The 17,623-nt window shown below is 39.9% G+C and overlaps 1 protein-coding gene across 4 annotated transcripts in view; it reads right to left on the bottom strand.

The window, feature by feature from the left end:
- mybpc2a (myosin binding protein Ca) overlaps positions 1–17,327 on the bottom strand; it is a 66,065-nt gene extending 48,738 nt beyond the window's left edge. For 2 of the 4 annotated variants that reach the window (XM_042220646.1, XM_042220645.1), the window contains exon 1: positions 17,209–17,291. Coding sequence is in view for 2 of the 4 variants with exons in the window: in XM_042220644.1 (XP_042076578.1) it covers positions 17,209–17,230 (22 nt within the window). In the remaining 2 variants the exon portion in view is untranslated. Of the gene's footprint in view, positions 1–17,208 lie in introns of all 4 variants that reach the window. The other 2 variants (XM_042220644.1, XM_005921775.3) reach the window with 2 other exon arrangements.
- Positions 17,328–17,623: the final 296 nt, after the last annotated feature.

Consider the following 17,623-nt stretch of genomic DNA (forward strand, 5'->3'; position numbering starts at 1 on the left):
AAAATGCAAAACATCATTCTGTTTCTTACATTCAGCTGTACACCGTCAACACAGATGCTTTCAGATAGGTTTTGGGAACCACTCTGCAGGGACACACTCTTTTTTTTTACTAGCAGTGATCATACACCTTCATAAATACACCACACTGCACATGAAATACACTTTAAAATAAACAGTTTCATTTTAACAACATAAACACACATTCACATGTACCCGCACAGGGAAACGGCAACCCTGCTTTGTGAACCTCTTCTTGGTTTCTGTAGGGTTTGCCGCTGGCAAAAGACAGAATATTGGATTTCAGCGAGGGAATATTGCCTGATTCAAATGAGCCACAGTTTACAGAAACAGTGAGCTTGAGATAAATATAAGCAATTTTGTCAGCGATCATGAGGAATAATTGGGCTTAAAAAAAGTCTGAAAGGGGCAGCCGCAAGACAAAAATGCTTTTGATAGGATAAGTACATCAAAGTTCCAGGATCGCAGATCTAGGTTACTTTAGAAGCTCTAGGGTGTTTAATGAGATGGCAGATTAGGTATGAATTTCTGTCTGCCAGACAAACTAAAGCACACAGTAGCACAGTAATAATTCAGCTCTGGCAGCATTCGCATCTTAACCATCCATTTAAATAATTCTGCAGGTCTGCGCCCTCATTAGGGCCCCTGTTTAAATGTTAAGAAGGTTTCACTGTGGCAGGGAGGTACAGTTGAGACGGCAAAGTTTATTAAAGGGCTGAGCCACAGAAATGAATAAGGACATCATCTTGACAGCTATCATCTCTCCGAACGACCAACGAGAAGCCACAACTGGAACGGCAGAGCGTCCCATGAGCCTACTTAACAGTGGGTCTAAGATATCAAGGCTCAGCCTTGGCACTCTGGTTGTGATCAAGGCTGGCATACCATGTGTGGCAAACTGAAGGGGAGGCAACACTTCTATTTTGGATAAGGTTTGTTTTTCATGTAGCAATCTATTAATGCCTCTCTCAGCACTTCAATCCTTGAGAGGATCTGTGGCACAGCAGGCAGTTAAAACTTTCTTTAGGCTCCTGCTGAACCATCTTTCCCACCTCTCTCCCCCTCGAAATCAGAGGGAAAGTCGGTCACTGAATTTTGCTTTATTAAGTGCTCGTCTGGTCCTCTGTTTTTCAGGGATGTTACCTTGATGTCAGTGTGTTTGCTGGCAGGATTTAATCTTTGACTCAACATGATGTAACCGAAGACGGGAGGAGGTTTTGTTTTTGAGAAACAATTCTCACCCTGAGAGACAACTGGGGCGTTAAATAAATGTCACAAAATCACCATGGAAACAGCCCCGTGCTGATTTCAGATATGTGTGATTAATAATATAACCGTTTTGCCAAAGACGGCTGGAACTCAGAAAGTGTGCGCTATGCACAGGAGTCCCGCTGGTGTCTCACTTTACTGAAGGAAATATCACAGCCTCTCAGAGGAAAATTTCATATGAAAGACTGTTCATAAATGGTTTTAAACCCCACAGAATAACATGAAAGTAAAGTGAGAGAAATTTCCCTGTTAAATTATAGTGAAATACCAGCAGCTGATTTGCCAGCAGTAAACTGTTATTTTACAATCGGACTACTGTAATCTACAATAACATTCTTTATTGTCAAGGAATCTGCATTGAATATAATCTTTACACTGTTCAGCTGTTCTTTTACTGTTTCCATTATCACCTCAGTAAACAATTTATTACACTGTTTACTCGATTAGGACACGTTACCATCTATGCATATTCGTTGTAGCTCCATCATAACTTGCACAGCAGTTGTGCAACTATTGCCATCAGAGAATTTTAAAAGAAATAATCAATAAAGGGGAACTCTCAGTCGCCAACTTCCTGTTTCATAGGCAGCGTTAACAAGAATGAACTGGACCCCAAATTTGCAACAGAAAATGAAGCATGGTGAAGCATTTTTATGATTATTTTATTGTCTTTTTGATAGAAAGGACTGAGCAATGATGTAGCTCCATTTTGATATGTTTTACAGGCAGGGTTTTGATTGTAGCAAAGCGCGAGGCAGGCGTTACTGAAGCAATCATAACCCAACAGTCTATAGAAAATGCAAAACTAAATGAATAGACAGCAAATTTTTATAGCAGTTTATTGCAAGGTACAAAAAACAGAACCTGCTCAAAGATCATGTCTGGGGTCTCAAATGTGCAACTACCTCTTACTAAGCCTTTCAAAAAAGAATTTCTACAGTTCTCCCACAGTTTTCTACAATAGTGTCATGGTTAACACTTCCTTCTCACAGTAAGAATGTCCTGGGTTTGACTCCACAGGCCAGCTGGTGCCTTTCTGTGTGGTGTTTGCACATTTTCATCGTGTTCCCTGTGGGTACTTTGCCTTTCTCCAGCAGTCCAATGGCATGCGTGTTAGATGAATTGATGTTTCCAAACTAGCAGTAGGTGTAAGTGTAAGCATTCATGGTGTGTCCAGGTTGTACCCTGCCTCTCCAGCCCCCATGCAACCCTGAGTTGGATGAATAGAATTGTAATAAAAAACTATATTGTACACCTGTAATTGCACATTAATAAAACTCAGGAAGGAAAGCCGAGTGTGAGTACATTTTCCTCACATTGTTTGATGGTGAAAGAGCGTTTCCTGACTAAAAGCAGTTCTATAGCTTTCTATTTTTTCTGTACAGCTTTCTTAGATGTAAAAGTTTCAGCTGTCATTGTATGAAATCTCAGTCGGATCTTCATTCAGTGTCAGCGGAGCAGCAGCACAGCAATATGAGAGTGAATGAGAGTTTTGGTTCACTGGTGTCAAGATATGAGAGAAAGATATTGACGCTCAGAGACTCTGGTTTGACTGTCTTGAAATGTTATATGTGGTGTGACATCTTAGAACTGTCACTGCGGTTAAAGCTAAATCTGCAGTTGCAGGCATTAATGGGAGGCGTCCTAAACAACAGATGAATAAAACAAACATTTTGGTCACGTGATAAACTGGAGACACATTAGAGAGGAGATTAGACTTGCTAATTTGCATCCCAACTGACAACCTTTTCTTCCCCCCTTACATCATAACTTGAAAATACGATGACAAAACAGCACAGGCTTTTTAAAACAAACGTACGGTATAAGATCTCTTTACCCTGTAGCTGCGTGCTGTCTCACCGCAAACAAGCAAGACAGTGACACACTCAGTCTCTGCGCAGTTTCCTCCACTGCACCCAGCACCGTTCATTGTGCAGTAAATTAGGTTTCACAAAAGAATTTTTAGCCTTCAAGGTCACTGCCACCTTCTCTCTGCATGATTACGCAGGGATTTTATACATTATCAGGATCACCCTTTCACATCTAATTTATAAGCTTTTCACTGCTCTGGATTGGTTATTTTTTTCCCATTTAGGTAGTTTGCATCATGAGGGTAGTATCAGCAAGCGCTTTAGATTTTTTCTGTGTATCCCAGGTGAAACATTTTATGCAGATGATGATAAAGGGGTGAAAAAATGCAAATTATTACCCAGCATCCAAAATGCAGCACGGAGAAAATATTTAAAGATGTACAAGGGACGTTTTACACTGGCAGCTGCAAGTGGCAATAAACGTGAAAAAACAGACAGCACATGAAGTGTAAAAGACACACAGATTGCTTCTGTTTCCAAGAAGTGAAATGTCAAACAGCGGCGAGACAATCTTTCTCTCAACACAATACTCCTTCTCTGCTGTTTATGAGGCCGGCCGCATTTGTGCTCATTTGTTAATATGTTGAAAATGAGAAGCTTTGAGTGCTAAGAGGCCAGTAGGATATCTTTCTTGTCGCGCTACCAGACGGGTCTCCCACTCGACAAGCCGATCTATTCATTCAGAGAGCCAAGTAATTCGCGTGCGTACCTCGGCAATCCTTTGGATAAGTAAGTGAATTATTTTTGGCACACCCCCTGAGGCATAAAATTCTCACACTGATGCCAAAGAGCTGATACTGAGCAGGTTTGCAATGTACACCATCTTACTTCAGTGTGTTGGAAAACCAAGATAGAGCATTAGCTAACATTAAATCACCTTAGAGCTTTTTTTTTCTTGTCTTGTATCTTCTTTTCTTTTCTGCCATAAGTCAAAATAAAAGACAAAATACTTTTTTATATAATGATTAAAAAGTGGGAAATTCAGCAGATTCTTTCATGGTTATCTGACATTTCTTGACATGTTTCAAGGAGTGAAAGATAACTAAATCCATTTACATACACAGCATAATAAAATGCAACCCTGAGCAGGTAAATATTATCTCTCCAGTAGATTTTTATGAAAGTTAACTAATTTTCACTTTGCTGGGTTTTTATATATGAAACATTATAACATACTGTGGAAATGATTTGATGCCCCGAGTCAAGTGAATTTATTTATGAGCAGCTTTAAAAGAAAAACAGATGACCAAAGTGCTGTACAGCTTAAAAAATAAGAAAAAATTATATTAAAACAATACAAATAAAAACAAATATTAGAACTTAGTCTGGCTTTGAATGTCAGAAGCTAAAAATAGAATGTAAAAATACCTTTTAAAATAACTCTCAAGCAAATAAAACATTTCCAGTCTGGAAGAGATGATGCTCACTTTCTAGAAAACTACCCAGCATCCATTTTCTGTTTTTATTTCATTTTATTTTTGTTTTTTGGGGGATTTTTTCTGATGCCAAGCTCAAAAAGAAATCAGGCCTGCTGACGATAGGGAATAGCGAACACGACATCCAAAATCAAGCTGGGAAACACATGAAAGCTCTGGTGTTTAAGGCTTTGCTGTAATGACCTTTCAGATGACATATTATTAGGCCTTCAGATTAAGCTACCCATAACTGTGTAACTCAGTTGAAATTGGCACCACATTTACCAGCTGCAACATTATTTGATTACCCGTTAAAGCTGAGCCAGGCAACATATTTTTGGCATCACTGGACACAAATATCTATAATAACCTCTGAGTATGTTTTTTTTTTTTCAGGCCTTAGAAAATCTAGCCCACAATGGAGAACTCTGGCCATTGGCAAGACCTTTCAGACCATATCAGTTGAGTAAAGGGAGTAAATAGTGGTGTGATAGGCTGGAAGAGCAGAATTCAGCAGGAGGAACATTCTCTAGATTTCTGTAGCATTATTGCAAATTCAAGTGATATAACATGGCTCATTCAGATCCAGGACATTCAAGGCATATCAGTGATAATCTAGATGTTTTTCATTAGGTTCAAGAGGTCCAAGAGGTAGATCCTATGACACACCTACAATCTGTCCCTGAAACTAAATTTTATGTGAAATGTACTCTTAAAAAAAGCTTTACTTTCCCACAAAACACTCATATTTGAAATGTGCAGAAAGAGGAAATCTACGGCATCTCAGTTAGTCAAGGTTAGTGACGTAGTTCTCTTTTGTAGCTCCACTTTGTGATCAAAGCTGATAAGATGGGTATATTTTATTTAAAAAAAAATCTTGCCTAGTGCAGCTTTTAAAGAACGATTTTATCCTTTTCTAATTATCCATAAGTGACCCGTTTCTCCTTCAGCCCACGCCTGTAGCACTTCCTCTACTGCAGGTCTCTCTGTCCAGCTCTGAGAAAGCTGTGAGCAAGCCGCAAAGTCACAACCAGGATCACTGTAACCCTTGAACCCTCCCTGCTAATGCTGAAGGTAATGCACAGCTGATGAAGGCTCTGTCTGCGAGGATCCATCTGCGCTCTCATTACCATCCACGCTTCATCGACAGTCCTCTCTGGCCTAGATAATTTCACTCAACAGCCGTCTGCTTCCCTGTCTTCCAGGTATCTGTTAAATGGATAATGTCTCTTGCGGTCTCCATTCCATCTTACTTTTCACTTAATGCAAATCGTCACTCTCAGCACTTTTCGGTCCCACCAATTCTTTGTCCTACTTTAATCTGATTCCACTCTCCTCTGAAGTAAATGGCTGAGCAGAGAGGCAGAAACTAGAACTGGGAGAGAGAAGAACAATGAGCCAGACCAACTGGGGTCAAGCAGCTCAAGGATTGGGTTCTTCGGTGGAGGAGATGAGATATAGGCTACATGGTTTATATTTAACAAATACCATGTGAGATGCGTGTTGAAAGAGGATTTACTCAGTTTTCGCTGACCCTGCCACTGCCAATACGTTCTTTAAATACACTCATCGCTTGATGCACAGTGCATCCATAATTATAGACCAAAAGCTTATCACTTATATCATTTTAACGTCTCGAGGACTTTAGCACCTCATGACTGTGGCTAAAAACTGATTAAGTCATAAAACTGAAGTCAAGACATAGGGGGGATTTTTAAGCTAAGTGCCTGGGTAGGGGATTTTCTATCTGACCACAGATACTAAAAGACGTATGCATACCTGAGTTTTCCGTGTGCTTAGAATATAATCTTTCACCACATCGTGCGTAATAATCCATATAAGTTATGCTTTAGATATTTTACTCATCTTCGTGCACTTTAGAGCAGTTTAATGTTCTAATTTGGTTTTTGAACCAGTTATAAATTAGATTTAGCTGTTGTACATTTTCTTCAACCAGCCTGCAAATATTGCTGTTTGGTAAGATCAATGTGTCCTTTGGCACAGCTGCCTTCATGTCCTGACATATTAACACTGAAAAAAAAACGTTTTTGCCTCACATTTGAGCACAACTGGTTGAGCGTCATTCTTCAGCTTTCACAGCTAATGTGATGAAGGGGAGCGTTTTAATCCAAACCACGATATTTTCCTAAACCTATTCAAGTCGGTACTGGTGCTTAACTCTTAGCCAAAAGTAAAAAGCATGTGAAAAAGAAGAAACGGAGTGAGAGAAAACAAACCAAATTAAGGTGCAACACACAAACTAAAGGTAACTTGTGACTTACTCCATCGCCACCCCTCCAGCCTCCTTCCTCAGGCTCTGTAGTTCTTCAAAAATCTTTCTTTTGTCACGCAGTGTTGCTGTGGCCAATGCCTAAGACATCAATGCCAAAGGACATTGTGCGTATGTGTCTGTGATGGCTGCAAAATCTAACATCAGCATTTTTACATCCTGAAAACAAGTTCCCTAAACCAGAGGTAATAACATTTTTTTGCCAGCAAATAAAAGCCCAGCATCACTTTGTTAGCTCTACTTTTTTTTACACACTGGTACAAGTCCCTGAAAGAACAATGAGATTGATCCAAATCAGCACCATTTGGGCTGGCAAACCAAATCTATGCTCTAATGACCCGATTCAAGAAGAATTAGTCAATGCCCATTTGTGTATCCAATTGGCTTTCCCATGGCTGCTGTATACTTGCAAGCAGCTCTGGAGTTCACCTCTAGCTCATCTCTTTTTGTCATGTTGTATCTAACTTTGTCATATTTGTGGTCTTTGATGCCTGCTCTGTTCTGTATGGGGATCTAGCTGCTGCTTTCCCTGTCTCGACCTTTCCATTTAAGGCCAGAGAAGTTCCCCCAGAGCAGAGACACGCCATCAAATATAAATTGCTACAAGGAAATATCAATCTTATTTTGACTACAGTGATTCTATTCAGCCACGGAGGTGTGTGTTTTTGATCCTACACGAAGTAAAACCAAGATGAAATAATTACAAAAATAATAAATCTGCCACTTCTTTTACCCAATGAGGTGAGGCCCTTGCACGTGCCTCAGAAAAGCATTTATACAGAATAAAGCTACTGCAAGCTAGAGCTTCTTTTTTTGTTTAATCAATCCTATTGACACTGACCTCAAGACAAGACTTTGTCATGGTCGAGTTCAAACTTTAGGTATTGATCTGCTCGGCACTAAAGAAAACACTCGGCTTAGTGCTTGTGTTCTCTGAAGCGCAAGTGAAACACGCAGCACTGGAGACAGTTTAAAAAACATTTATATTCCAGAGATCACTTATATTACTATTTCCCCTGTAATGTTATAATCATTACAAATCATACGCATTAGAAAATACAATAAGAACCAGCAACTTATAAGTTTTCTGGGCCGTATCGCAATTAGCCTTAAAAAATATTAGTTTCTCTTCATAAATCTGAAAACAATAAGTAGATTAATTCTGCGCTGATCCTCGACAGTCTCTCTCGCTCTTGCGCGCTCTCTCTCCCTCGCTCCGTCCGCCTCTCGCGCTCTCTCCTCCCGTTTTGCTTTTGAAGGGTAACCTCTGTGGAATGTGCTTCGTTAATCTCTCTTGACATTTCCCTGCCTTCCTTTGCTGCGTGCGCCTCCTGCTTATTCAGGCAGTTAAGCCAAAGGAGTCAGGCCAAGACAAACATTTGAATCTTGAAATCTTTCTCATCACTGAACAAAGCCAAAAAGGGCATAGATTCCTCATAAGAATGTGTGTTTTGATGCTAGATACTGAACAGCTGTCTCCTTTAAACTCAGTGACTGACATATCCGATGCTGCTGCAGCTCAAAAAAGGCACCCATTACACGGTTTTGTTTCTGCTGAAGCTTCATGTTGGAGTACCGCTGAATACATTAAGCGTGTCTATAACCGTAAGCTATTGCACCAGCAGACATGTTAACCAGAAACTGGGGCTAGTGTGGCCTCCTCTCCAGCTGAGTATAATGCCAATTGGTGGTAACACAGTCCTGCTTCTCATACTTTGTTAATGCATCCTGGCACTATTCTGCACAGCATCCCTGTCATAGCCCTGCAGTCTGGATGAGTGTGTCAGGTGAAACTATAAGCTCATGTTGCTGTGTGTGTTCGTTTGCATTTATGTAACAGATCCGACGAGTACTTTTTTACTTTTTGGAGTCAGACTTGCTCCAGAGGCAAAATAGCACGAAGACCAGGACTTAAAAACAGGATCTTTCTCCTGTTACACATTTTTAGTACTTGTGTCATTCATGAGATATAATATTTCTTTAAGATGCCAAAAGTTCATTTGTCAGCAGATGGTGATTCAAAAAATCAGACCGAAGAGAAAACCCCAAAGAGTGCAGATCTTAATCATGCAAAAAAATAACATCTGTGCCTCCTAACGGGCTGCACAACATCAAACTGTCTCATATGTGTGTCTGTGCTTATATTGAATAAAATAATTCTATCTAAGATAACTTATTGATTAGGATTACTTCCCACAAAGACACAGAATCAACAGCTTAAGGTAAACAGAGGAAAAGGTGTGATGGGACTTTGGTACATGTCCACAAGGGAACTTTTGAATGATACAGGTCAGTCCACTTACTAGCATTGTGTGCTTAATGGGCATGCCACTACACAGTACTGTGACGGACTTTTGACAATTGCTCTGCTACTCTGACTGTGCAAACTCTCAGCTGGACAAATGCCTCTCATATAACCTGTCTGATGTCAGATTTTATCTACAAACCAATGATTGCTTTTCTGAAAATATGGATTACATTCATATCACACTGAAACAACAACATTAAAACATTTGTTTTGGTATTTCCAGTCATATCAAGACAATCTGGAAACCCCTAATTTGAACAGCATAGACTTCAAATGTATGTAAATAAAGACCGAGCAACTCAGTGCATCTCAAATACAGTCAAGTGAAAAAAGGACATTTTTTTCAGGACTTTATGCTTTCTTGTAAAAAACAAAACAAACTAATTACGCCTTTACTGCTTCCACACGATTAAGCAAGTAAGTAGGAGTAAGCAGCAGCCAGGTGCTGCTAGTCAGAGACAGATGATCAACAGATTAGAAGCTAGTGTGAGCACCTCCAGAAGGAGACGTTTTGGTGTTTTGTTGGTCTGGAGACACATGAAGTGCGTGTTAATACGCTACCACAATCATCCTAGGAGTGAATGTCCCATCAAACTGACCCCAAAATAAGACCATTCAAGCGTCAGAGAAACTTCAATAAGCCTAAGAGCTACACCTGAGACATTACAGGTCTGAACAAGTATGGGTCATTTAAAAGGGGAGCCAATAGAAATGTCCTCTCCCCCAAAAAGAAAGAAAAAGAAAAAGACAATAATAGCACAGCTTAAGTTTGCAAAGTTGCATCTGAACACACCAGAATACTTCTGGAAAAATCTGCTTTGGACAGATGAGAGCAAAGTTTAGATGTACAGCCCCAACACAGCATATCAGTGCAAACACTTCATACCAACTGTCAAGCACAGTGGTGGGAGGCTTGTTTTGCAGCCACAGGACCTGGGCACCTTGCAGTCATTCGTCAAACACAAAGTCATTAAGGTGGGGGAACGTTAAGAGAGCTGTGCATAAATGAAAGCCTGCAAACTTCTGTGAACTAAAGCAATGTTTTAAAGAAGAATAGGCCAAAATTCCTCCACATGAAAGACCGATAAAGTCATACCGAAAATGCTTCTTTCAAGTTATTGATGCTAAAGTTGGTTTTACAAGCTACTGAATCAAGGGGTGTACTGAATCAATGTAACGCCAGTGGGCTACGTTTCCTTAAAGAGAGATGTGAGTATGTGGGGTTTGACTTGGCAATGGATGGAAAAAGAGAAGTGCAGGACCCCTCATTTCATAACACTTTACATTTCTTTATAAGTTGACCTCAAAAAGTGGAATTTAGCCATACATTTTTAACAGTTTTAATAAATAAATGTGATTCAGGAAGTAATTAAATCATGAACCTCGGAGCAGAGACTGTTCTTTTTGAATTAGTCAGATTTAACTCAACCAGTCAGGCTGCTTCTGCTCTGGGAGCAGCTCTGCTTCTTACTGAGTGATGTTTTCAGTAACTGAAAGTCCAATCCTCTCCAATTCTTACGCATTTTTCGAACGCTATTCAACAGGGAATCCCTCAATGCCTGTAAAGCACCTTAATCCCAATATAAAAGCAACTCACTCTTTTATTAATATATGCAGTAATCACATGTGGCCAAGCTGCTGCTGTTGCTACACTTTCCTTAAATCGCATGACGGTGTGACCGAAAGTATTTTTGTATTTTTTGTATTTTCCACAATATTCAGATACACACATATATATATATATATATATATATAAATGCAGTGTATTAGCAGGGGAGAAATAAAAAGAAGATTAATATTAAAGCAGTCTATTTATAAACAGACTCTGTGTATGAGTATCAATGGTATTATTGGCACTTGGCTGGCATCCACACTGGGAGCAGAGCATGACTGATGTAGTTTCACCATTTTATGATGAGGATGGAGAGCGAAGCTGTCAACAGAATCTGGGTACGCTTAAGCCTCTGCCCTCCCGATCACTCAATCATTTGCCAAGTTAATTTGACAGTCTTGATGATCTTTACAGCTGCATCACGTACTGAATAGACTGTCTCTCCATGTAGGAGGAGAAGGTAAATGGATAAATCTCGAGTAGCAATTAAATAGTTGCTTGACATGCAGGTAGTAATGGATGGTGTAAAACATCAAAGAGCAGATGTTCCCGTAATTCGAGTGATTGTCAGAATCAAAAATAATAACTGCACATCACAGAGCAGCTTTCCATGAAATCAATTTGTGACACAGTTTTAAAATAAAAAACATGCAGTTATGAAGATTTTATTGATCTTTTTCTTCTTTTTTTCTGAACTGTTGATCAAAATAACTGCAAATATAAGAAAAAATATTACTTTGAAACTCAAAAAATCTGTATTGATCAAATGTCCACTCATCTGTAAAATGAAAGCCTCGGGAAGGGAGTTAATCTGCCTGGTAAATATGAACTCGCAGTTTTAACTGCACTGATACAACCAGGAAATAAACAGGAGTGGTCTTTGCAAATCTGGATGACCTACTTTTTGTTTTCGGCTGCTTAGTTTTAGCTTGTTGGAGGAAAAAAAAACTATATTTAATATTTTAAGGGATTTTTTTTTTCATATGAACCTTTAAAAGATGTGAAAGGTGCTTTGAAGAAGATTTAGAAGAAAATGGTTGAACGTATGCTCCTCCAGACTGTGTCTAGGTTTGAACCATTTTAATCATTATTGCCCTCTTTTTTTAAAAAGGTCACAGTTTACATAAAATCTACAATCTGAACAAAGCTTGGTTGAGCAATCTGAAAATATATGCAATAATCTCTGCATTAACTTTAACATTTGCTGCTACTAGCCTCTCAAATGTTCTTCTTCAGTAAACTGAGTGCAAGTGGGACAAAACAAGCAATTTGAAGGCGTCACCTTAGACAGCTAATCAATGGATCGAGGAAAGCGGTGGTATTAGTTGTAGCCTTACACTGTGTACAACAGCAAACCTTCCTCAATCTGTGCTTTGATGAGAGATTTGGTCCCGAGATTGTTGTGCTGTCATCCCTTTAGAGAACCTGTGTGTGATTTATGTGTTGATTTATTACAGCAGAAAGGATGAAATGATATACTTTCTTCCCATTCTTTTCAGTATTTCATCTTGATCTCAAAAGCAAGCTCTGTGCTCTATAGAGACTTTACTATAAAGAAAAAGGTCACTAATAATGTTCCTCCCACTGAGAGAAGTTGATAAAGCTCAGACGGTGCTGACATTACCGTGTTATTCCGTTTGTACGCGTTCTGCAACGATCCTGCATTAAGCCTGTCGTGGCCAAGGACCGAGGGATTAGACGCACAAGCTTGTGGAGGGAACACAAGAGACTGGATGGTTGTATATAATACTGACTTTTAATGATGATGATAAGAATTATGGCTTGTTTGAATTGGACCAGTCATGTCTCTTTCCCCCTGCTTCCTCTTCGCTCCTTGCCACACAAAAGGATGAAGATTTATGGAAGAACAAGAGCGCAGAAAGGGAAGGATTTGGTAATCGGTTTGAAAAATGGGTGTGAAACTGAAGATTAGATTTTATAGCAGTGCTGTAAACTTTCCTGACAATTTCAATGAATTGACATTGTGTGAACAAAGCGCTCTCAACATAAGAAAACAATTACTAAATGCAATTCTAATTTAGACATGAGGAATCTGTAAACAAAGGCAGCTTTAAATACCATATTAAGCTGTCATCCACTTCAGCTTTCCATTTATTTCCTTTTGTCTTGCAGCTCAAATCAACACCAGCCTGTGCTCCAAATAGGCTAAGGCCTCTCTCTGATCAAAGAGGAAGCTTTTAGAAAAAGGGATACATTTCTGGGTGTGTATCCACTGCGCATCACACTGCTTGGGCTGCGCTCTGAGAGGCTTTGTTAATGATATTTCAGGGGATCAGTTAACTTTTCACACTCTTTTTGTAGGACCTCGTGGCCCAGTTGCTTGACTCTGCATCTGTCTGTAATCCATCAAGCAGCAGGCGCATACCTGCGGGAACTTGATGATAGCCTTGGTATGAAGTAATGCTACACTCGACCCGTTGTGAGACGCGTGGTTCGGGGAGTTGAAGAGCGGAGATGTGACATAATAGACATGGGAATACAGGAAGTTTAACCTTCTGCTAAACAACTGTGAAAAAAAGAAGACAGGCTCTGGCACCAGTTTTACACACAGATACATGATTGGTCCAGCTGTAACTATCACTAAGACAGATCCTTGTTTAGATCAAAAGAATTCAGTTGCACATCTTAATTCATCCTTTAGAGAAAGCAGTTTTATTCTTGGACTGTGCTGGAGTAGCATGATTCAGAGTTCAAATTGATCCTTATTTATCTTATACCTGGCCTTGGTGTAGCCTCTCACTTCATCCACCTGTGTGAAAAAAGCCATTTTATTTCCTTTATCCTGCTCTTTAAGCCACCTTTTTTCTGAGTGGATACTACTTGTTAATGTAAGATTTGAACAGCTGGTAGTTTGGGCTTCTGTCCTCACAGCCAGAGCCATGTGACCATAATAAGGACATTCCCTCTCTCTGAAATCAGATAAAAATTTCTTAACTTTAAAACAAAATAAAAACTGAAAAATAATTTAATGGTTCAAAAAAGTGACATAGTCTCAATGGAGAACAGGCCTGCAGCAGTGCCGTGGCTCGATACTCAAATAAAAAGAAAAAAATGAAACAAACTAAAATTTATTAATGATTTTGGAGGTTTTTTGTCATCTATTTACGCTCTTTAGTCACAGAAACAAACAGGTTTTAGGCTGGTCCCATGAGATATACTAAAAATAAAGAATTGACCCTAAAAAAAACACAGCCAGCCCACTCTCCGGATAACTAAGCAGCAACCTCCCAGCTGATAAATGAAGCCAGAAGTTGCAGAAACTGTGGCTCCATGACCACTTGATGCTGGCCTCAAAAGTCAGTCTGTCTCACCTGATTTCTGTATGCATAACTTCACAGCAGAAATAAACATTTTTTACAGGTTGGTACAAAAACATCTTGATCTCTAATTCAGAGGCAAATTTCCATCTAAATCTTTAGTTTAAAATGTATTAAGTTATTGTGGCATGGCTGTTTTGACTGGAACAGGTTGATGCTGGCATCGATGTCTTTAGCCACTAGCTTTCTGCTACTTTTCACCTGTTTTATTCAATTCATTATTTGACAAAAACTTGGCTTGATGTGCAGGTTTTCATTAGTGGCATTCTAATGCTCAACTTATCAAGTATCTATGTCTTTGCAAAGCACTCACTGAAACACTAGCAAGAATTAAATGCGAAAATAGAGTTTACTCTCTCTTTTTAGCTACTGCTGGCTCCAAAAGACCAGGATGGCAAAGACCATTCTTCAAAACAAAAGTCCTCAAACTGACAGTTGGTCTTCTTAGCTGTTATATCCAGTCTATGAGACTAAAAAAGCTGGCATCAGCAGACGATTTACACGCACTCATAAGTAGTCGTTGAAAATTCACAGTAGTGATAGCTGTTTTCATTTGTCTGAGCAGCATCATACTGTCTAACAGACAAGTCTGCAGAAGTTCTGCTAAAACAACTGGAGTAGGAGCCGAGCAGTTCGATGTGCTCACTCAAAAAAATTATGGTTACTCCTGCTTAAGATATTCAAGAACTTGATGCAGTGGATGAATGCAGATATCAGTCTACGTCTGGCCTTCATCTGAATCTAAGCCAGATTCAAAGTCTTTTTTGTTAAGTTGAACCGCGCTCCTTTGTATGCTAACAGGGGAGGGAGTGTTTGGGTAGAGATGGCGGCCTCTGGCAGCGTTACTGGTAATTAAAAATTGTGTTGTTATGTCTACGCGTGCTCAGCAGTGGAGCAGCGCCAGCGAACTGTCACCCTGCACCCTGCAACTATTACCATCAACTCTGGTGCGCAAGGTCTAATTATTCTGTGACTGGCTCATTCCAAAGCGCCCACTGGTTCATGAGACATAACAATCCATGATTAACATGAAAACTATGATCCTACTGGGCTCCTTCCACGTGTCTTATATGGGTCAGCTAAGGTCCATCCAAGTGTGTTTCCCCTCCCTCTCTAGAGGCGCCTTTCCTTTTGTGGATCTACAAGACCACGGCCATCTCTTTTACACTTGAGAACTATTCTTGTGGCTGTTTATTGGGATGCGTGCTTCTTCCCGATCACCAAGTCTTCTGAAGCCCCAACAGCCTTAACACTGGATGAGTCACATGAGCTGTAACCAGCTGATCGACAGGGGCAGAGGGGCTCCAAAGCTGAGGATGTGTGAGGAAGTTCATGAGCGGGGCAATAATTTGGGATGGGTGGAAACACAAGAACAAGAGGAGACTGGGTGACGGCTGTAATGTGGTGTTAGGAACATAATATGTGTGATGTCAGGACGCTGGCCTGGAGACACATTGGATGCAGGGATGGAATTACTGCTTGATGGGAGAATAAAAAGGGAAAGGGTATAAGGTACACTAAAGGGGACAGATTTCAGTGCATCAAATGCATTTTATGATGCATCAACGCTGACGTCCATTTCTAAATACGGACGTTTGCAGACGCGTGTCTCTTTCAGCAAAACGCCTTTTTTGGTCTGATCCACATGACTTTGAAAGAGCTCAATGAGTAAAACAGATATCGGAATTATATATCTGAGAAAATGGGAGTTCTGACTTTTACATAACAGCAGTGATATGGTGAACTTCATGCAGATTGGCGAATGGGGAGATTGATGCCAGAAGAGGAGACAGTGTAATAGAATGAGGGAGGCAATCAGGGTCAGATAGATAAGGTGTCTGAGGTGCAGAGATACGACGGCAAGGTAGTTACACCTGACTTGACAGAGGTCCCTCTAACAAATCATTCCCCTCATCTCTCCGCTTTTATCTGTTACCTCTTTCTTCCCTCGTGCCCTCCTTCACTCCTTCCCTCATGCATGCTCTCCTTTCTCCCGCTTAGAGCTGCAAGATGATTTACAGTTTGAGGTTGTTGCTGACAAAGGCAGCGGAGCATATTTCAGACCCAGTGACTGATAGAAACATTACAGCATACACTACATCACAGTGCTGTGGTGATGTTTCAGCACTGAGTTTACCAAATGTTATGCCACATGCATGGGAAGATTATCCTGCTCTGCTGGAACCACATACTTCCAGTTTATGGTGCAATGAAAGGGCTTATTATCAGTAATAAAAGAAGGCATTTACTGCCATTTACAGCCTCTGTTTTTCTTTTAATTAAATAACTTCAGTGTATATAAAATGTATGGAGTTTTGCATAATTATATGACACTGGATTTAGTGTAAAAACAAAGCGTATGCACTCTGTCTCTGTAATAAAACATAGTCACTTAAGATAATTGCATATGACGTGCATTTTCATCAATTATAACTATGAAATTCACATCAGACGTCACTATAAGTTTGCCAACTTTTACCATCTTGCTTTTTTCAGCTAAATTAAACGTCATGTATACAAAACACTTTTCCTATAAGAAAATACAAGTTCAAGCAGCTAAAGAGAATATATTTTTCTTTATCCATAACTTTGGATTGTTTTATTTTTGATTACCAACATTTAGGCAAAAAAAAACCTAAGTGCATTTAACTCTGAAAGTATTTTAAATATTTGTTAATGTAATGCTTTATTTATTAAAACAGCTTGTTTAGCTTTCATTGAACTCAGTTGCAGTTTCGCACTATACCTCAGAACAGTTGTTTGGGAAAGAGAAAGCAGCACAGTGATACCAAATGAAGGCATGCACCTATAAACCTAACACTCATGCCACAGATTATTAAACAGCTTTAATTTGCATGCCCACTAATAAATTGTAGTCTATATTAGGTCATTCATTACCAACGACATTATAAAACTCCTGATTTATTGTGATTGAAAAGATAATTTTATCAAGAATAAACACTAAGGGTTAAAATTAGTTAGAAGTGCCTTGATTTTTCTCCTCCCACACATCTGCACATTGCACAGAATCACTAGCTTCCACGTCTGTTTTTTTCTGTTCTAATCTCACAGGATGGACCAGCTTACCTGGGTTCTGGGGCTCAGGCATGACTGTGTCTGTTTACAGCGATTCCTCTGAAAGCGTCTTCGTCCCTGCTTGGCAGTGGCTCTGCCTGCATTTCCAACTCTTCCATCCCTTTTTATGACCTCCGCCACCCCCACCCATACCACCACTACCACCGCCTTATCCCCCTCATGCCCACCCAACACTTTTACTTTGTACCACTGCCATGCCCCCCCTTAACAAGCAGAACAAGGAAGGAGGAAGAGAGTGACAGAGATGTTGTCACTTGAAACCTTAGTGGTAGCTGCAGAGCCCTGAGGAGGCACTGAGACACCATGAGGGGTAAAAGTGGTTCAGAGCCATAAAGAATTCCAACCCATGGGAAAACCTGCCAGCTGATTAACTCATTAGGCCCTGTAGGCAGAACATTAATAAACT

This window comes from Haplochromis burtoni, unplaced genomic scaffold (genome assembly GCF_018398535.1).
Source record: "Haplochromis burtoni strain Fernald_Lab_line unplaced genomic scaffold, NCSU_Asbu1 Contig_52, whole genome shotgun sequence".
In the NCBI taxonomy this organism is placed as follows: Eukaryota; Metazoa; Chordata; class Actinopteri; order Cichliformes; family Cichlidae; genus Haplochromis; species Haplochromis burtoni.